At 41.0% G+C, this 22,017-nt stretch overlaps 1 protein-coding gene across 11 annotated transcripts in view; it reads left to right on the top strand.

Moving 5' to 3' along the window:
• Positions 1-13,694, top strand: part of TRIM67 (tripartite motif containing 67) — a 44,624-nt gene extending 30,930 nt beyond the window's left edge. For 8 of the 11 annotated variants that reach the window (XM_075064121.1, XM_075064129.1, XM_075064124.1 and 5 more), the window contains 3 exons: positions 542-845; positions 9,305-9,467; positions 12,799-13,694. In XM_075064121.1, coding sequence (XP_074920222.1) covers positions 542-845; positions 9,305-9,467; positions 12,799-12,864 — 533 coding nt within the window. In that variant the 3' untranslated portion in view covers positions 12,865-13,694. The remainder of the gene's footprint in view (positions 1-541; positions 846-9,304; positions 9,468-12,798) is intronic. The other 3 variants (XM_075064126.1, XM_075064128.1, XM_075064125.1) reach the window with 1 other exon arrangement.
• The last annotated feature ends 8,323 nt before the right edge of the window (positions 13,695-22,017 follow it).

Genomic DNA, 22,017 nt, shown 5'->3' with positions numbered 1-22,017 from the left:
TTTTTTAAAATAGAGTGAAACCCAGTTATGATGAGCTTGGACACACAATGAAACAGTAATTCAGTAGAGACAGGCCTGAACCAAATCCCATATCTGAACAGCCCCAGACTTTGGGGAAGTCCAGAGCCAAATTATTTTTCTCTCTTATTTGTGCTGCAGTAATTTGCTCAACAATGTACCAGACCCAAACAGAGACACTTCTTCAGGGAGCTTACATCCCAAAAGGCAGGCCCAGATAGGACAAAACACGTTGGCTGGTTTACAGTTATACAGCACCTTTAATCCAAATAGATTGAAAAATGCATTGCAAATTTTACTGATTATGTAAATAACATAAAGCATTCTTACTTTTCTCCTCTGACTGAAATGCAGTCATCTCGGAGGTGAAACAGACTAGTTTAGAACAACAAGGAAAGAATATCTTCTCCACTTGAAAGTATGGTGGGAATTTAGGAAGGCAGAAATTTACTTAAAATAAAGCAAAATTAAATTTTATTGCATCCTTTCCTGCTATTGAGCTGCCTTTATTCTTCCTGCACAGTGGCCTGGTTCACCTTCGACCCCTCTTCGGCCCATCGGGACATAGTCCTATCGAATGACAACCAGACTGCCACTTGTAGTAGTTATGATGATCGTGTTGTTCTGGGCACAGCGGCCTTCTCCAAGGGAGTACATTACTGGGAACTGCATGTGGATCGTTATGATAACCATCCAGATCCGGCTTTTGGAATTGCCAGAATTAATGTGGTCAAGGACATGATGCTAGGAAAGGACGACAAGGCATGGGCCATGTATGTTGACAACAACCGCAGCTGGTTCATGCATTGCAATTCTCATACAAGTCGGTAAGCTCTGATCATGGACTCTTCTCATGGCTTGATTTTTTTCCCTTCTTATGTACAACATATTTTAAAGATTCTGCATTCTTTTTCATTGAAGCAGTGGGAAAGGTGATTTCATTACATTCCTCAGGATTCTTTGTGGTCACAAGGCAGTATAGCAATTAGGCAAATGCTAGCACCAGTTGTGGTTTGTTCAAAATGAAGATGTTTCCTGGCAGTACTGAAAGCTGATTAAACCCAGTGATAAGCTATTCCCAGGGGTGATTTGAGGAGGGATTGCCTTACTGATGAACGATGACCGATCTGCCTTATTAAATAGAGGTATTGAATAGGATTCTTTGCAAAGCCTGTCAGTCTTCTTCAGATAGATGACTAGTGGTTGTACTGGAAAGTTGCTAGGACTGAAGGCACAAACTGGAGAAAATTTGGGGGTCCTTATCTGGGAATTGGGGGCTGGAGATAGTCTAAGGCTGAAATACTTAACTCCCCTTCCTATCACTGTGGAGATCAGCATTTATGTATTCTGCACCCTGGTTTCGTCAGGAAGATTTTCCCAGCATCAGCCAGCGTGTAACAGCCAATATCACAATACTGTAATTCCTGGAAATAATATGGCCTTCAGAAATGGAGCCATGGCTGGGAGGAATGCTGTGTAGAGTTAGTAATCAAAAGTGTGGGCAACCAAACAATAAGAATTTAAAAGATTTAATCTTTCAGTTAGTAAAGTTACATGAGGGTTGAATTTGGGTCTAGGCGTGTCAGGTAACTCTCAAGAGTGCTATGATGGTTTTATGTAAGTTTTGTTAGGGTAAATTGCAGACACAACTGCTCAGTGAAATCACAAGAAATATTTCTAACCAAGTGGCATGATTAGGGTTCGCTATTCATGTCATGATGTTTGACTTGATTGAATCACTGGATAATGCTTTTTTTTCATAGAACCATAGACTCGAAGAACTGGAAGGGACCTCAAGAGGTCTTCTAGTCCAGTCCCCTGCATTCAAGGCAGAACTAAGTATTATCTAGAATTTTATTTAGTTACAACATCTGTAAGACTAAGAAAAGTAATTTACATCATCATCATCGTACATTATTTTGAGTCTTCTGATTATTTTTATTTGGTTATCCACATCTTTGATTTCTAACTGCACAGCCAGGACCTTCTTCTCTGAACTGACATATTATTCCCACAAAATTACAACAGCATGTAGCAGAGTGAATTTGAGCCATTCTATCTATACCAATGTTTCTCAGCGAGTGGGTCATGACCCATATGGGGGTCATGAAAGTCAGTCGGGGTGCCAAAAGATGTCAATGGGATGTAGGCAGCGCCTAAGGCATTTTGGTGCTTTTGAAAAGCTTAAGTATTATTAACCCTATTTTACAGGTATGGGAAATTGACACACACACAGATTGTAACTTGCCCAAGGTCACATATCAGGTCTATAGCAGAACCAGGAATAGAACCTGGTTCAATGTCCTATTTACTGGACCACACTGCCCGTCCTCACCCCACTATCTTGAATATTTGTTCCTTAAAACCAATAATTAAGAGAGTCTTGCAGTGATCTTGAAGAGGCTTGTTTATAATATTATCTTTTTTTCAGATATTAAAGGGATACTTACCTCATAGTCACAATACCTAAAAATGGGTTTCTATATCTCCTGTAGCACGTACTGTATATTCTAATATGTATTTGTGTTTTAAAATATACCACAGTTGCTGAAAAATGTTTAAAGCAAAGGCCAATGCCAGAACATGACCTAGCAAAACTGCTGCAAAGTTATCCAGCAAACCCTGTTCCCAGAACTGTGGATGGCCAGAAAACAAGAGCTCAATTTTTTTTTTTTGTGAAAAATTTTGAATTTTCAATGTTTAATTTTGTTACCCATTGGAATGAATACTAGACATTTCAAAAAAAAAATTGGGGTTGAGAGGAACCCCTCCTCCTCCAAGAATAACCAGTAGCCAGGGCCCTCACTTGGGATGTTGGAAGATGTAGATTCAATTCCTGAGACAAATCAGGTGAAGCAGGGACTTGAGCCTGGGTCTTTCACATCACAGGTGTTCTGTCCGCTAGACTATTCATTCTCCCTGTAGTTTAATTCCAACTTGGACATGAGAAAGTTTTGTTGAAACAGATACCTTCCTGCAAAAAGTTTCAGTTTTGATGAATCATCATTTTCCAACAAAGTGATTTGTCAAAAAACTCTTGACCATTTCTATTGTGAATATCATCTGTATATTTGTCTCTGTTCTAATTTATAATGCAGCCATCACCCTGTTATAGGAAGCATCACAAATGACATGCATGACAACAAAGAAGTATTTTTTAAAAAGCCATCTTGGCTTCTGGGCCATTATAGATTGGCAAAAGAATTTAAGGGCCTAGACAAAGTCTACTGAAGTCAGTGGAAATTTTTCCATTGACTTCAATGGGTTTTGGCTCAAGTCCTAAACCAACACAGAATAAAATAACAATGTGATAAATTATATGAAAAGATATTTGTCTCTGTCCCTTTAGTGCCTTGATTGGATTTAGGGCAGAAGTAATTTTAAGCAGTAAAAAAATTAGTGGCCCATGAAATAGCTGATGCTTTCTGAAAAAATGCTGGCAAATAGTCTGTGGGACACTGTCCAAGAAACGTATTTCATGGATTCAATCCTTGGAGTGTTGTTACAGGCAAGCACTCTGTATTGCTTGGCCGCTCAAGAGCTTAGCAAAAGCTTTTTTTCCATGGACAGCAAACAATGGACACATTTTGGCTTTCTGATCACTCTGCCTAAACGGGAGGAAAAAACCGCTTCCATGGATGGTGAATTGGCAGCTGTTACAGGAATATCTTTAAAAGGGACAGACTCATGGAGTGTTCACTAGAGTGGAGCATAACTGTGCAGTGCACATTTTTTTAACATACATGCACTTTAATGGTATTTGTGCTAGGCATTATCTTTTTAACCACGGCAGCCAAGTAGGTCATTTTGTTAACCCACTAGTTTCAATAGTCTTCTAAAAACAGTAGAATCTGCTTAACTGTCACTCCCCAGTGGAAATAGAAATATACCACTGAGCTATCATATATTTAATTAAGCTATTAGAGACTGTGAGGGTTACAGATACTATGGTAATGGGGGCCATTATAATTATAGATATCTAGAGCCAATTGTTTCAGCTTTCACAAATTTTATAGGAATGTATTAGGCTGTTAGATAAATGAGTGAGTCTAAAAATAAACATGGTCAAAAGTCCTAATCATGGAAATTGCTAAATTCCTTTTGCAAGGTAGCAGCATCCTCAGCTCTCATTGATTCAGCATCTTGCATAACTGAGCCCTAAAACATTTTTTTTAAAACCGACAGAAGATGACTGATTAATTTTAGTAGCCACAGCAGAGCAGGGAATCAGTCTTTCATGAATCAAAAGAAGCACAGAAAAAGAGGTACAATAAACTTAGCCTGGCAAATATCAATTCACATTTGTTAACTACTGGAGATAGGTGCACAGACACACCAGGTGTGCCATGTGTCCATTGGCTAGAGCCACTGGAGTTCATTGCAACGGAGCTGTTCTCTGGCATGGTTCCCAAATAAAGGAGTATATACATTACAATGTATATAAAATTCCAACAACTGCAACAAATCACAAAGAAAAAAAATCACTAAGAAGAGTTTGTGTCTGGAGCATTCTCAAAATGAATAATTAACCATCAGATGGGAAAAGCCCCATCTTGAGAACTTGGGTCAGAAATCGGTAGGCATCTCTTAATTGATTTCAATGGGCTTTTATCAGGCCGTTGAAGAAGCAAAGTAGGAGTGAAAAGAATTAGCCTTGCCATTAGAAATCAGAAAGCATTCAAATTATTGTAGGGTAGGTTTAGAAGACAAATACCATCTTAATTGTTAAACCAATTTTTACATTAACTAAAAGGTGTTTTTAAAATGTTAGAACCTGTGTTACAAGAACTTTGAAATTTTCTGCCATTTTCTAATGATATAGCCAATTGTTTCAGACCTATTTTGCATCATCAGTTTGGCCATTCCTCTGCTGAGAAATATTCTAAAGTGGCAGGCTCCACTGAGAGACAACAGCATTATTCATGGAGGGCCAGATTCCTCTATCTTTACTTACAAACAGTAGTGCCTTCTGGAATTTCTTATGGATTAAGGTACTACTCAGTGGTCCTAAGTCTCCAAACACTCATACACATACTTAACTTTACACATGTGACTAAATAATCAACAGGACCAGAGTCAATGTGAGTAAAGGTGGCAGAATTTGGGAGCTAAATGGAAATGCTGAAAAATTGTTGGCTATCTCTACAAAGAAAGATTCTCATCCAGTAAATATTTATTTAGCTGCCTAAAGTATTGTAACAAATTGCTGCTGTTTCCGTGAAGTGGTCATGCAGATTGTTAAGACACTAAGTAGCTTCACGTAAAATGTAACATGCATTATCTCATATATAATATTTAAAACAAGTATGGAGTTATAAAAAGGAATTACACTAGAACTATCAGCTGGTCTCAAAAATTAGATCAACCCATCTATGTCACTCAGGGATGTGAGAAAGCCACACCACTGAGCGATGTACTTAAGACAACCTAACCCCCGGTGTAGCTGAACTAGCTACCACCTCTTGAGGAGGTGGATTAACTATGCCGATGGGAGAACCTATGTAACTGTGTTTTGTATGTGGATGCTGCTTAACAAGAAACATTTTGGATGTGGCATGGTGATCTGACTAATGAAAAGGCATGGTAGTTCTGTGGTGTGTATTATTTCAGGCCATAATTACATGAGTTCAGAGTCTGTTCAGCCAATTGGTTTCTAAGTTATATCCAAAGCATTCAGTCAGAAAAAACCTAAATGTTAAAGCTGCAAAATAAAACACTCAGAAGTCAGGAGATGCCTTGGTAAAGTTTGTCCATGCAACTTTCACTTTCCCACCATTCTCCATCATTAGAGTGACTGGGAGATTGGTCTCAAAAGCAATGGACCACCAAGTGGTGTGTAGCTTTTGTGGGAACCACCAGAAACACAGGGTGATCTGCACTGAGACCCTTTGCCTTTGCAGTGGCTCCCTTTCCCCTGCAGCCCTCAGCCATGATGTTAGAGAATCCCCTCTCTGCCTTTGCCCCTTTAACAAATTGCAGAGGGGAAGTGAGTAATGCTGACAGAGTATTAGTAACTTACCTGCTCAAGACCTGTGGGTTTGGTGGGAGGAGGACGATGCTGGAAAGTGGGAATACCTCCAACTCTGCCCCTTTCCATGTGATAGATCATGATCTCAGGAAGGGGTTTCTGTTCGATTACGGGCTGGGGGAACACTACTGCAGAGGCAGCACTCCTCATTTCCAGCCTGCAAGCAGGGCTTTTATACCCTCAGTCTGTGGAAGTGCAGGGACCTATGGCTCTGTGTCATTGTTTAGCACAAGGGTTCTCCGCCTTTTTCTTTCTGAGACTGCCACAGCATGCTATAAAAATGCCACAGCCCACCAGTGTCCCAACAACTGTTTTTCTGCATATAAAAGCCAGGACCAGCGTTAGTGGGTAGCAAGCAGGACAACTGCCCAGGGCCCCACACCAACCCTTGTTGGCAGCCCCCCTGACCCCTGTTTGAGAACCAGTGGTTTACCACACAATTCATTAGACTCAGAGAATCAATGAACTTCTTATATAGGTAGGAACATAATAACATCAAAAGGGGTGAAGCTTACATTTCTGCTCTTGGAGAGGATCAATGTTTCTGCTAAGTGACATTTTAAATGATGACATAAAGTATATTCAAAAACTGAGCCGTATGCTGCAGGAGGTAAAGCTGGACAAAATTTATAATCAAATCAGGTACTAAGAGGGGAAAAAATATGATCCATCAGAAAAATATCTCTGTTATCTCAGTGTTGCCAGTTCTTGCCATTTTTATCATGAGTCTTGCAATATTTGGTGTGTGTTTGGTTTTTTTAAAAGACCCTGGATTCATGTGATTAGGTTATGAAAATCTCATCTTGCATTTTAAAAAATGTAGGTTTCTAGCCCTTCTGGTTATAGAGCAAATCTTGAAAACATAATCCAGAGTGACTATTACATTGGGAGGCAAAAAAAAAAAAAAGAATCCCCATAGTTATTATTTTGTGTTTTTTTTTTAAAAAGTGATCTCATGATTAGGTGGGGGGACTAATTCTTGAGTTTTGAATGGAATACTGGTATTGTCTGAAGAGATTTCATTAGGGAAAGAATGTGCCATGTTCTCATTATCAGCCCAATCCTATTTCCACTGAAATCAGTAGGAAAACTCCCTTTGAGTTCATGGGGAGCTGGACTGAGCCACACAATGGTCTAATCATGTGGTTTTCAATCTGTGGTCTCAGAACTCCTGGAGGTCCACACACTATGTCTAGGGGGTCCAGAAAGGTTGTCATTGCCATAGAACAGTGGTTTTCAACCTGTGGTCTGTGGACTGCTGATGGTCCACAGACTATATCTAAAATTTGCAAAGGGTTCAGCACCTCCAGTTGAAATTTTGTAGGGTTCCGCAAATGAAAAAAGGTTTTAGACCACTGGTCTAATCTAAAGAAAACTATCTTATGCCACCTGGTGGACAAAACTAAAACAGCCATTACCAATATAAAATTTCCTGCTCCACATATTTGGCCCTATTCATATTTTTCAGGTTGGCATGCATGTTATTGTTGATCACTAGACAGTCTGATGAATATTACATTAAAATTGTGTTTATTCTGTGAATTGTGTGTTTTTCTCTTCTGCTGTAAATTTTTAAAAATATTATAAACACTGAATCTGTGCACGTCAAGCTATAATTCCCTTGCAGAATTCCAGTGACATTAAAAGCATCAGCGCCTAGGGCCAATCCACATATTTAGTGGTTTTCTAGCTCTATGCTCTTTAAAGTAGTATGATATTATTCTTGCATATAAGAGTTAGCTGAATCTTTCATCATGGTAGGACTCTGGTGCTACAGTAGCTCTCAACAGCTGCTCCTGACACAACTGATTATCACCACCACCACCAAAACCCCAACACTTGAAACAGCTCCTAGCCCAATAACTCAACACTCTCAGTCCCTGAACTGGCTCCCACTTCTAGCCACCAGCTTAGTGCAGTGAGGAAGCATACCCCTAATCAGCTTATTCTACTTTCACCTTGAACCAGCTCCTGCTACCCCTGCATTGGCACCATGCCCTCTGGCAAATCAGGTCTCTTTAAGTCAGTGGGACACCCAAAAATGGAGACACTCCAAAATCACTAATCATTTTTTAAAACCTTATCCTAGAGCTGTTAATCAATAAAAACAAACTTTGCTTTTTCATCTCTGTACCACATCACACACAATGTCACAAAGCCATTTCTGGGTGCCAAACTCTCAGGTCCCCTGATCTATGCACTTCATAGTAAACTGAGCTCATTTCCCCCCAAGCTGAGGGCAGCCTAAATTGTCTGTTATTTTTGGACATAATTTTTAGGTCCTGGCCTGCAACTAGAGCCACAGGCACCAACTCCATGGGTGCTCCATGGCTGGAGCACCTATGGGGAAAAAATAGTGGGTGCTCAGCACCCATCAGCGGTACTGCTGATCCACTCCTTCTCCTTCCCCCCAGTGCCTCCTGCCCACCAGTGATCAGCTGTTCAGTGGTGTGCAGGAGTCCCTGGGAGGGTAGGTGGACGGAGCAGGGTCAGGAACAGGTGGGGTGCAGGTGAGCCTTTGGGAGAAGGAGTGGAATGGGGGGTGGGGCCTGGAGCAGAGTGGGGGTAAAGCACCCCTGGGGAAAGCAGAAAGTCAGTGCCTCTGACTAGAGCAGAGTAGATCCCAGTTGCTAGCTGTGATAACCAAATTAAAATAGAATTAATGTTGTGTATTTAGTTCAGGCAAAAAGGGATTTCACCAGTTATAAGCTACTGTCTGTTCTTATAATCTGTCTTCTAAAGAGTTCAGTGTGCTGCTCTATCTGAGACCTCGAATGACATTAACATTTAGGTCAGTTCCTGCAGCTTTTACTTACGTGAACATTCCTGTGGATTTCAATGAAAGCCCTTAGGATCAGTTCTTTTTTAATATTAACATATTCCCTCCAGAATGTGAGGTTTGAAGAGTACTGGTTTCAAACAATAACTTTTCTGTCCTCAATGTCTCTGCTCTGTCCTGTTAGTTTAACTCCCCCTTTCTCTGTTAAGCACTTTGAACTTTTTCAGCTCTGCCAGAATGTACCCACTGGGTGGATATGACCTTATAGAGCCTCATTTCTCAGGGCTGCCTGCATTTAGTGGGAAATGGGAACTACACATGGAAAAAAGGCCTTTACCAGATATCCTCCAACTAATACTAATTTTACCATGCTGCTCCACTTTCCTTTCACTTCAGTAAGACTGTCTGAAATAGAGAGAGGCTGGAATGTAACAAGCTGCCTTCTCTAAGATGAACAATATGGTCACTTTGTTTCTTAGGACAGAAGGGGGTGTTTCTAAAGGTGCCACTGTGGGCGTTCTCCTGGACCTAAACAAGCACAGCCTGACTTTTTACATAAATGGGCAGCAGCAAGGACCTTCAGCATTTGAAAATGTGGAGGGTGTCTTCATGCCTGCATTAAGCCTCAACCGAAATGTACAGGTAAATCCTTTTCAGTTCAGTCTAACTCATTCAGCATGTCAACCAAAGGAGAAATCCTACTGCCTGTTGAAAGTTATTGCATGACTGCCAGAGAGAAGAGATCAAGCTGCAACTGTTAGGTGTAAATATGGATTTATTTTTCACTTTGCCTAGTTTTGCTTGCTGATTGTATCTGGGCTAATGCCACTTTTTAAAAGAAAATAGTTAGATTTAACTTTTTTGTATCACATCTCAGATATAGAGAAATGATGCTTTAGAAATAAACACACACGTGCGCTTTTCTGCTGCTCCATCATCCAGGAAGCAGCAATGTTCTAAGGCCAGCCTCGAGTAAAAGCATTGATATCTAAATATTCTTAGAGTTCTTATGTTTGGATATAATTAACTGCTGCAAGTAAGTACAATTTCAGCAGCCTGGTACTAAATAAAGCTAAGAAAATGTAGGTCAAAGAATGTCTAGTTTGAAAGAGAAGACCCAGCAAGCAGTTCATTCACACTCTTTAATTCATGACATTTGGAAACACTAATATATTCTCTGAGGTTGATGGTGTAAATGTAATTTATGCTAACCCAGGTTAACGCTCCTTTGTACTGCTAGAATGAGGCTTTAATGTAACTGAGAATCAGATCCTAAATGTGCTCCAGCACCTGACAGGTTGGAGGGTTCATGTTACCCCAACCTGAATCCACAATGACCAACTGTGGTACCTGCGTGGGTAGAGAGACTACCGCACCTCATTAGTCTCTTTCCTCTGACTTGGGTTGCCTGCATGTTGGTATAACCCCAGCTGGTTCCACTTTTCTCCAAGGGTAGAGAGTCCTTCATTCCAAGGATGTTGCGTGACAGCAATACATTTTCACTAAACTGTCCTGGCCCAATTACAGCTACATTTATACTAGATACTGTTCACTGAAGGAAGGAAGGACTTAGAAGTTGCACTAATAGTGGTCTGGGAACTGAAGTTAAAAAAGTCTAGGACTGGCAGCTGTATTCTTATCATCTGTTCATTAGCAGTTTCTCAGTTCATCGTTGTTCCTTGAAGCTGGTAGCCTCTGTTGGCTGTTCCCTCTGAAGTCCTTGTGTATCCTGCTTCCTTGTGTATCCTGCTTCCACAATGGCCCTGTTTCTTGGAGCAATAGCCTTTTCTTCTTCCCAATGGCCACCTCCTGTGGGATGCACCAGGATCTCCGTGTGCTGGACCTCCCACTGGTGGTGAGCTGGTGGGCCCTGGGCAGCACTGCAGATTGTTCAGACGGTGAAATTCACCTGTGGTGGGAAGAGCTAGTGCACATCACCTACTCCCTGCAAAGGAGCTATTCTTTGAGTCCACTGTCTGTACAGAAGTTCTTATGCATGCCCTGTGTGCCACAAGAAAGGTCTCTGAACAGGCTATATGTAGGCCTGAAAGATTACAGTGGGGTGGGGCAGGGATTAGGCTCCAGATCCAGGTTACATGAATCCATTGGCCCCAGGACGCTGCGCAACTGGCATGGAGCTGCTGTGGCTGCTAGTCCAGCCCATAGGCAGGGGTCGTAGTAACTTCTGAGGTTTGTGCAGCAGCTTTATACTCTGGGCATGGGTTGAATTCCCATTGGGAGCTGCAGGTGCTCAGCTTTTTTGAAAATTGGGCCACTTTCTAAGTGCCTAAATATGGACTCAGGCACTCAGCAGGTGTTCTATGAGTGGAGTGGAGTAGTAGAGTACCCTGTACAGTGGGGCCCTGATTAGGGGCTCTAGGCACAACTGTAATAAAGTTAATACAAAATTCTAAGAATTATACAGTTTTTCAGACATAACTCTGCAGGGCACTCTGCATGGCATGTTGCAAAGTAGTTAGGCATTTACAGCCGGTCACATCAAGTTAACAAAGAGATTAGACACCCAGACTTCATTAATAATAATTCAAAATACTCCAAACTAAAACAATGACCTTGCGTGTATTTCTTATTATATTATTAACATCTTCATAATTTGTTATTAATGGTGCCCAAATACGCCAGTCAAGACTGGGGTTCCACTGGTTTTTTTTTTTAAAGATATGATCTATTTCAAGCAGGAATTATTGTGGGGAACGTCTATGGACTGTGTTTTACAGGAGAGTAGCCTAAATGATCACAGGCCTTGGAATCTATGGATCTGTGTACTAGATGGTATACTAACATGCAGAAAGACACAGATCTGAGTCTCAAAGATTTTTAGGCACCTCAAGATGCAGATAGGCACTTTTTAAAATACCAATAGGTGCCTAACTCCAGTTTTCCACATGAAAAACCCACTAGGCACCTATCTGTATCTTTCGGCACCTAAATTCCTTTAAAAATCTGACCCATAGTTCTTCCCCCACAGATCATACAATCTAAATAGATCAGACAGACACACAATACTAGGAAAATGACACTGAAGTTACAGGGCTTGTTAGTTAGGGCCTTTCTGATAGTTATATGCTGCAGTCCAATTCCCTCATTGCCCAGGCACCCCAGCCAGTCTGCTACACTATTTCTGTCACAACATGCCCTCCATTCACTCTGCCCTGTCCATGGAACTAGATGCAGTTAAGGGGGCAGGGGAGAACACTTTTGTGAGTTCAAGCTTGAGAGACCTCCTGGGAGGTGTTCAGATCCTACAGCGATGGGTGCCATTGTAAGAACCCTGGTAGATCACAGCGGTGTCAGGCTACGGTGAGTGCTGTAAAACCTCCTCTGTCTTACACTGACAGGGTAGCAGGGAAAGGTCTACCAGACTCTGCCTCTCCCCAGTCTGCTTTCCACCTGCCTCATAACTCCTTGGGCACCCACTCCATCTGGGGTCACCCTTCCTGCTGTCAAGAAGCAGCTTGTTCAGCGGTGGCTGATAAATGGTTGCTAGTCTTGGGAAGAGTCACAAACACCTGGCAGCTAGACTCAGGGTAGGTCTACACTTAAAAAGCTGCCTTGCCCCACCAGTGCAGCTGTGCCACTGTATTGCTTTAGTGAAGATACCACGCTACTATGCCGACGGGAGAGCTTCTCCTGTCAGCATAGCTAATCGACCTCTGCGAGAGGCAGTAGCTATGTCAGTGGGAGACGCTCTGTCTACTTCGGGGGTTAGGTCAGTATAACTGTGCCACTCAGGGGTGTGGATTCCCTCCCCATTCCCCGAGCAAAATAGTTAAACCAGTGTAAGTTTGTAGTGTAGACCTGGCCTCAGGGGAAGAATCATTTGTATGTTGGGCCTCCCCTGGTGACATTAGCTTTTCACTATTAACCACATATTCTTGGCCTTCACAAACTCTTTGTACTAAGGATGTCCCAATTTGTATTTTAACTAAGCAATTATTTCTTTTCTGCACAGGTGACTCTGCACACAGGACTGGAGGTGCCACAGAGTGTAAGACAGCCAAAGCTGCCCAGTAACTAACTGAGCTCCTGCTGCCTAACCCTATGCTGGATTTTGTAATCTTTCTAAATACAATTTGTCATCATTTGCTGTCAGTAGAAAAGCAGTGTCATCCCTAAATTAGACTAACACTTATGCAGAACATTGCTAACTAGCACTGTATGATCTGATAATTAATATTAATCCACATCCATTTTTAATTTTACATTGGTAACAAGAATGCTTATAGAATGTTTGGGTTTTTTTATTACAATGGGTGTGCATTCCTGCATTTTAGTACAAAAGCACATATATACAGCACACTACAGACACATAGTGACAGCTAAAATGAGCACATTTTCCCGTTTATAATTGGATCTGAGCTTCACATTATTATTGTGAATAGATGATTAACAGTGAGGGCAACTAACCATTGGAACAATTTATCTAGGGAGGTGATGGATTCTCCATCACTTGAGTTCTTTAAGTCAAGACTGGTTATCTTTTAGTAGCTATGCTATAGTTCAAAAAGAAGTTGTGGGCTTCAAGCAGAAATTACTGGGGGAGTTTCATTGCCCTGTGTTATGCAGAAGGTCAGACTATGTGATCATAATGGTCCCTTCTGGCCTTAAATGCATTTATTAATTATGCTCCCACTGACTTCAATGGCAACAAGATTAGGCCCTATGTACTTTTATACAAAATTAGTGCTCATTTTAGTTAGCACTAGGGTCTATACCTAGTGGGGGTAAAAACTGCTCAATAAACCTTAGTGCTTCTCATTTCAGTGTGACTGCAGTGGCTTTTGGTCTCACAAATGGGAGAACTCATTTCAGTTACCAGCAACAATCATCTTCTGAAAAGGAAGCAGAGGAGAGTCCAGTGAAGTGATCACAGATGTTTCTTTAAAAATGGTATACACAAAATAGACCGTGTTGGGAAGAGGAGTGATACTTTATAGCCTTGATCCTGACAGGTGTTGAGCACCTGCAGTGGCCGTAGTCTTCCCTGGGAGCTGTGGATAGGCAACATCTCTTGGGATCAAAGGTCTTAATTTTCTACTCAGCTGGGATGAACTAATTAAGGCCCTGATCCAGCAAAGCACTTAAGCATGCGCTCAAATGCTTTGCTGAACTGGGGCCTAAGAATCTTGTAGGTTTTGACTTTATCCTGCAACTCAGGAATTTTGTGGTCACCTGAAACGTATGAAAATGAGAACCCTTGTCAAATGGCATCCACAAAAATAAGCAACTGATTGGCCACTGATGGTTTCAATCCATGGCAATACTAGATAGCACCTTTGCCAGCATGCAGTCAGCAGTAAATATTTTTTTTCTCAATTTCTTTCTCTCTCACAACAAAATAATGTGTGCATGTGTGTATTTTGCTGAGGGAAGAATGGTTACCTGAGCTAATTTATAGTAGCAAGCCCTAACAGATTGCGTCATGACACTGCACCTAGAACTCTGTCCTCATGATCCAGCCTAAATGTGGTGCTAATAAACAGAAGTACCATAGCCTGCTGTATACTATTGTTATACTATTTCCTTTTTAATCATGCTTCCTACACGCACACCTGTACACATACACATGTGTACGCCCATGCCCTTAATATATATGGCACACAGATTTTAATATGTTGTGTGTTCAGTATACCTGAAAAGCAATTTTTAAACCAAAATTCAAACTCATTGCCTTGTGTAAAATTTTAGGCACAGGTCTATCCAAGGAGCTATTCATGAATGGGATGCTGGAAATCAGGCACATTGCTGCAGGCGCACATATGATCTCCAGCTTAAGTACGTTCCCCACTACAGGTAATACCAAGTGATGGCAGATTCCAATGTGACAGAGGGTCTTGCACTTCTGGTTACAGGAAAGGTGCCATCACAATGAACAGCCATTGGAGAAGGGTGAAAAATGGGATATTAGAGCAACCCAGAATGAAGTAGTAAGTCAAAAGCAATCAGTAACCATCTGTGCAGGATGCTTATTGCCACCCATTCGTTTTATCCAGCCTCCCCTTACAGACAGAAATGTAGCTTCTTTTATATCACAACTGAACTAGAAAGCATAACAGGAAAAAAAATCTTCAAACTGTTAAGTGGAAGAGCAGATATGCTTTCCTCCAAGACTGCGATATGTTCTATTAGTGCATTTTAAGACATGGAAATAACTGTGGTGTCCTAATTTTCAATTTGTTAAAAGTTTAGCAGAGATCAACTGTGTTTTCTTTGTCTGTTGTTTTTAAATACCATCTGACCCTGTGCAGGATTTTTTAATTCAGTGGGTCTGTTTGAAGCCTACCTCAGCTAGAATGCTACAGGACCTGAATTTCCTCTGGAGTGTGCTCACTGTAAAGTTGTCTTCTGCTAACATAGAAGTTGTAACAGTAGCCTTGGCTTTGGGGACAGCTTTACAGAGCAGCACATGGGAATAGTGTATTTTAAGTTGTATATGGATTTTTATACTACGTAACATCCTATGACAATTTTGATACAAGAAAGCACTCCACTTTTACTTTTCTTATTAAAAACAAAAGCACTGCTTGTATAGGACATAAGGACTGAACTTTTGTCTTTATGCCGAATATCTGTGAAGTAAAATTCACATGAGTTTAAAGCCTTCCAATCCACAACCACTGCAAGCTGTTTAAAGTGAATTCTGAAAGGGTTTTGGAATTGCTTTTGATATCTATGTTGTTTTTGTTTTTCATAAGTGCTTCTGTATCATTCCTTGTGTGTCACTCCTCAGGGTGCAGTTGAAGTTGATTTTTCTTTTTATTAATGAAAAATACAGGCTAATACAGGTTTTGAAGAGCTAATGATATGTGGTAGGGGCACACTCCAAATTTGTGCAGAAACACATGGACCTCTCCATTGCTGTTCTCTACACATTCCAGCACTGGTAGAAGTGTGATGCAGACTAGTTTAAACTGCAGTCCCCTTCCAAACCAGAGAAGCTGCAGAACAGAGCAATTAGAAATATATATCCTGTATTAACATTGTCAGTTTTAATTGGACTAAGTCTACAAAGGGTGAGTCTATTTTTGGTTGCGTATGTGTTTTAAGGACTTATATTTGAAACTAGACCAAGTTGCCCTTATGAAGAAAATTTTAATGACTTAAGCTGCGTGCATTTTGGTAGCTTGTCTAACAGTGGTAATGAAAAAATAATTAGAACTAGACTATGAGATTAGTTCTGCATTTGAATACACATGCGGAGCTCCCATGGATTTCAATGGGAACCGCACGTGTATACGTGAGGGCAAAATTTGTCCCTTTAAGACCAACACTGCATAAGGAATGAAAGCAATTCACTCCTCTGTTCAGGCTGGAAGTAATTCACTCCACTGTAGATTACTAACACAAGGCCCTTCCATCCACAAAGCCCTGCAGGCTCTGTGTTCCTCTTCTCAATATCTGTGCACAGAGGGGAACCTGTGTCTGTAGAAAGAGGGGGGAAGAGCAGTCTCACCTCAGGCGCATACTCCGTTCCCTTCCACTTCCCCCCAGGCACCTCCTTGGGGCTGCAGCTCTGCAGGCCTTCAGGGGCTCAGGGACCTACCTAGGCTCCTCCAGCTTCTCCTCGCACGAGCTGTGGGGAATACAATTTAACTCATGTTGCCACTACCCCCAACGCCTTCTTTACCAGGAAGCCCATGGAATTATGGTTCTCGCAGAAGTTGGGCTGTTGATGGGCCAAGAAGGATCAGGATGGTAGACCAGGGACAAGGGAATCCATTTGGGATGCCCCTTGCTTCCTTGAGATCTGTGTAGATCTCTGCGGATCATGGGAGATTGAGCTTCCAGCATCTTGTGTGTGTGAAACTCTGCCTCCTGGCCAGCTGGACAAGCATAAAAGTTCTCTCATGGAGTTTCTTCTACTCCCCTGGGACACTATATCCCAGGTGAGGGACAGCAAGGCCTTAGGCCGTGGAATAAATTTTACCTATTAAAGTTTGCCTGCCTGGGTGCAGACTCCACAAGACAGAGGTAAATTGATTTACAGAGTTTAAAAAAACAAAAACAAAAAAACCTTGACCCCTGAGAGTTTAAATTCTGTTTAAATTAAAAAATTCAGGCATTGACTCCTGAATCCACACATTTGGATTGTCTGTACCACTGTGAAAGAAAAAGACTACGGTTTGGAGAGTGACAGGGGTCCCTTAATTTCCATCACACCGCTGTGTGATCCAGAATATTACCCCTTGTAGGCCTTCCTCTTAGTTCTTTCCTCTACAGATTTCCCCAGTATATTCAGTAAAACAGATTAGAAAACTTGTGCGGCTATAGAAAGTGGCAGGAGAGGAGTTTCACCTCAGGACCATGCTCGTCTCCCCTCCACTAACCCAAGAACCTCTGTGGGTTCCAGCTCTACAGGGCCACACACCATTGTCAGAGCCACACACTGTTGCAGGCCTATGCAGCCACTACTGGCTTCTTTTAATTAGATCAGTTCAAAAGAAGCTCACACAAAAGTGTTGCTACAACCTGGTCAGTTTGCCCCTGGGCCTGTCAGACAATCCTTGTTATTTCCCATTTTAAAAGGTACATAACAAGCACATAATATATATCTTTAAAATGTAAATGTTAGTGAAGAGAGCTGTGAGTTATCCAAAATTTGTAGTGCAATTTGGCTTCTTAAATTTAGAAAAGACAGGTGAAACCAGTGTCGTCTCCCATTAAAGCCTATATAATTAAAGAGCGCTGTAGAGGACAAATGTATTTATATTGGACTGAAGGAAAAAAATTCATGAGATTACGTATATCAGAGTTTAAGAGGAAAAGTATTAATGTAATTTATTATATACATAATATTCCATCATATTGTAAATAAGAACACTGTAATGTATTGCTGTAGTTGGTTTTGGCTGGTAATCTGTTGTTGTACTGTAGGTGTTACGGGGTTCTGTTTGTTTTAAAGTGTAATTTAAAAAGATGGCAAAGAGCACTGGATACCCTAGTTTCTTATATGTTCTAGAGCAAGAAGAAACGTGATGTACAGTTTTTTTGCCTTCTTACTTTAATATGGAAAATATTGAATAAACAAGGTAAAGAGATAAAATCAAGGCTAATCCACCACCAACAAATGCAAAGCACTGATTCTGAGATTATGATCTAGGGATGTTTACCAGACTACAGCTCTGCTTTGCCAACCGGGTCCCATGAGAAGGTAAGATGCTGAAAAGTACTGGAATCCTGCATTCCAAAACAGATAGTTAAAGTGAAACTGTTAGGCCTAATCTCAGGCTTTGCCACCTTTGCAGGGTCTTTTTTAATAGCAAAGCAAAGCATTAACCTTGCTATAGAATAATAATAAAACATCTTGGCCAGCTCATCGATGGAAGAGAGATTACAAGCTCAGTGAGTCCTTCAGCAAGTTAAAGTAATATATCAAGCATTACAAAATGGTATGTTCACATATAAAAGACCTCACTGGTCCCTGAAAATAAGATTCTGTCTTTTTGTTTTGTTTTAAAGGAAATGAGCTGTTTCTCATTTTTATTGACAGCATTTGTTTGGGATTCCTCTGATCAGTAATGCTGGTTGTCCACATGAAACAGAATGGGAATTTCAAGCACAAATCCATTTAAAATGCATACAGGCTTCTTAGGTGCAGAAGCTCATGCAAACCACAGAGAATAGATGTTCCGGGACTTCTGCATCCTTGCACAATAAAGAAAATGCACGTGTTTTTTACTGAAATGGGCGTTCAGTAGAATTTCTGGGTGAAATGAGCTCATGCTACTGCAAGCAAATCCAAGCAGAACAAGATGCAAAACTAAATTTCATGCCACTTGGAGAATTTCCAAGTTTATATAGTGGATTGGTATGTGAACATTTAGGGGTCCAGACTTCATTCTCTCAATACAGCAATCATGATGTTAACCACTATTGCATAAATGCTGTCAATAAAAATATCAAGCTTTCTAACTAATGAATGGAGCACAGCGAGGAGACACAATGTGATGAAATGTTAGAATTAATGCATGAAGCAGAACTGCTGTTTTTTCTCCAATTGTGATATGAAGCATGAAAGATATTAATTTAAATGTTGGCAAAAAAAAGTACAAAGGAATAAAACAACAGTGTTCACATCTGGTTAAATAAAAGACAAAACTTGTTTCCTGATTTTTTCCTAACCATGACATTTTTACTTTTATAATTTCCCATAGTTTCCATCAATTGGAGCTGGTGGAATATATATCACTTCTGTATATGTACGTCACCAGATCAAGAGGAAAAAAATAAACTTTTTATAATTTTGTACCTGTAGCAAAAGTTTGTATTTTTTGAATTGGAAACAAAACTTTTTTGTCTTTTGGTCCAAGTCTGACTGTGTATTAATATCTTTTTTTGAAAACCTGACCTATGAGTTTATGCTGTTTTACAGATTTTAAATAAATTCTTAATACACTGCCAACAAATTCATTGATGGTGCCTGGTTTACTATTACTGATAAATTGCTGTTATAAAGTTCAAGTTGCACTCAGACAATGCAACCAACAATTTGGTAAAGTTAGCAGAATAACCTGCTGATTTAATGGCAGGGGAAAGCTGAGGAAATTCACCGTCACACAATTATTCATTTTCTGGTTTAGAACACTTATTAACTTCCAAGGCAGGGAATGAATCCTCCAATCAGCTGTATATTTTGTATGGTTTGCACTGAGCATTTGTGAAGTGTATTCTGACATGTTATTTAGCTCAATCTATAGCTGAGAGACTTTTGAATGGTTTCCTACTCTCCTGAATTTCTCAAATAAATTACTGTAACAGGCAGGGTACAATAGTAATTGTAATGCTATGAAAGCAGATGATCTGATTGCCAGAAGCTGGGAATGGGTGGCAGGGGATGGATCATTTGATGATCACCTGTTCTATTCACTCCCTCTGAAGCACCTGGCATTGACCACTGTCTGAAGACAGAACCTTTGATCTGACCCAATATGGCCGTTCTTATGTTCCTAATACCTTTGGGCTCTACTGAAGTCACATCGCATGCAGCCACATATAAAGTACATGAAACCGCATATTTAGGCTAGCAAGGGACTGAGAAATGCTATGTAGGCAGCAAACAACCCCTGGGGGAAGGGAAGTACTTCACATTCCTTGTGAGTCTTCCACGGTTATTAATATTATTAAGCAGGGAGCTATAGTGGGAACACCTTGTCGGGAGATGGTGGCTGGACCCAAGCATAAAGGCAGGCGTAATCATAGTGTCAGGATAGCGTTCTGCAGGAGACCTAGGTTTGATGCTCCACTCCCTGGCTCCACAGGTTGGTAAAAGCTGGGTGGGGAAGAAACAGGTGTTGGAAGAGGGAAGACTCAAGAGTGACGGCTGCAGCCTTTCTGGGGATTGTCAGAAAGCTTGTGGTTAGGACGTGAGGCTGGAAGGAAGAGCAGTTAAGGAAAGGGAACCTCTCAATTCCAGCAGGATGCAGAGATTCTCCCTCCCTCACCCAGGAAGAAGGCAGTATAACGTAAGTCATCAGCTTTCTTTTGCTGCTAGTCCAGTCAGTACTGGTTGTATACCACTCACATTTCATTGCGTTTTCTACCTCCAACATTTACTCAAGGGCATTGCTCATTACATAAGTTTTACCATTTTTACTTAACAGTAATTAAAGCTACATATTTAACCAGAAACACGGAGTTCTACATGTATCAGAGGAGTAGCCACGTTAGTCTGGATCTGTAAAAGCAGCAAAGAGTCCTGTGGCACCTTATAGACTAACAGACATATTGGACCATGAGCTTTCGTGGGTGAATACCCAATACGTCTGTTAGTCTATAAGGTGCCACAGGACTCTTTGCTGGAGTTCTACATGTGTGTAATATAACTATCTTAAGAGTTGCTGTTGAAATGTTATACTGACAAACAGTATGAGCATATGAGAATTTTCAGTTATAATACAAGAGGAAGAATTAGGCTTATGTGTTCAGTCTTTTGCATTTCCGGAGTGTACCGCTGTTATGAGCAACTATAACATTGCTGGTTTTGGCACTTAATTTTCTAGGTTTTTTTTGTAGGGAGGAGAGGGATTATATAAAGAAAAATGTTGCATCCAGTGCTGCTCAGCTCCTTAGTAGATCCCACGAGGTTTGTGCTCTAGTTCTGCAAAGATTAGGAGCTCTTTATGACTGAAGCTTTGCTCCTGCATAAATGTTAAGGTGGCTTCATCCCTATAAGCTTCCTAAGTTCACTAGGGTCTAAGCACCCATAAAGTTCAAGGGATCTAAGCAACTGAAGCCAAGGAAAAAAGCTTGAGCTACCTTAACTAAAAGGTGGAGCAGAGCAGAAGTGGGCTGGAGGGGCTGGCAGTGAGTGTGAAAATTCAAGTTACAACATAGCAGGGAGGCAAAACTCAACTGCTGTCTTAACCAATTTTGAAACATGAGCACTTTGCTTTGCAGTGAACTCATCTCTGAGCATATAATGTCAATTTAACATTTTTTACCAAGCATGCTCAATGGACAATATGCAAAAACGACTCATTTGCTGCATACCCAAGTTAGCCCAAACAGATATGCAATTTAGTCTTTGTTTAGAATGGTGGTGAAAGTGGCTCAACAAATCACAGCTCGAGGATCATGCAGGGTTGGATTAAGGCATAAGCATGTGCCTGTGACCCCCACCTCAGGAGTCAGGCAATTGTTAGAATTGGAACACTCATTTTAAGATTATAAAATAATAATAAAAAATTCTAGCCCTTAGGGTTGCAAAATAGCCCTTGAAAACATGAACAGAGTAATTAATGCAGTGATGCTCTTCACACAATGCACAGTCAATCTGTGGAACTCTTTGCCAGAGGATGTTGTGAAGGCCAAGACTATAACAGGGTTTCAAAAAAAAAACAACTAGATAAATTCATGGAGGATAGATCCATTAGTGGCTATTAGCCAGGATGGGCAAGGATGGTGTCCCTAGCCTCTATTTGCCAGAAGCTGGGAATGGACAACAGGGGATGGATCACTTGATGATTACCTGTTCTGTTCATTCCCTCTGAAGCATGTGGCATTGGCCACTGTTGGAAGACAGGATACTAAGCCAGATCAACTTTTGGTCTGACCCAGCATGGCCATTCTTATGTTTACCTGAGTTAGTTGAGAACCCTAAGCAGTAGCTACAAGAGGTCTGAACTGCCCCTTGCATTTCAGTGGGGCATTAATGCCAAGACCCTACTTTGGG

This window comes from Chelonoidis abingdonii, chromosome 3 (assembly GCF_003597395.2).
Source record: "Chelonoidis abingdonii isolate Lonesome George chromosome 3, CheloAbing_2.0, whole genome shotgun sequence".
Taxonomy (NCBI): Eukaryota; Metazoa; Chordata; order Testudines; family Testudinidae; genus Chelonoidis; species Chelonoidis abingdonii.
The sequence above is the reverse complement of the archived record's forward strand: the minus strand, read 5'-3'. Positions and strand labels throughout refer to the sequence as shown.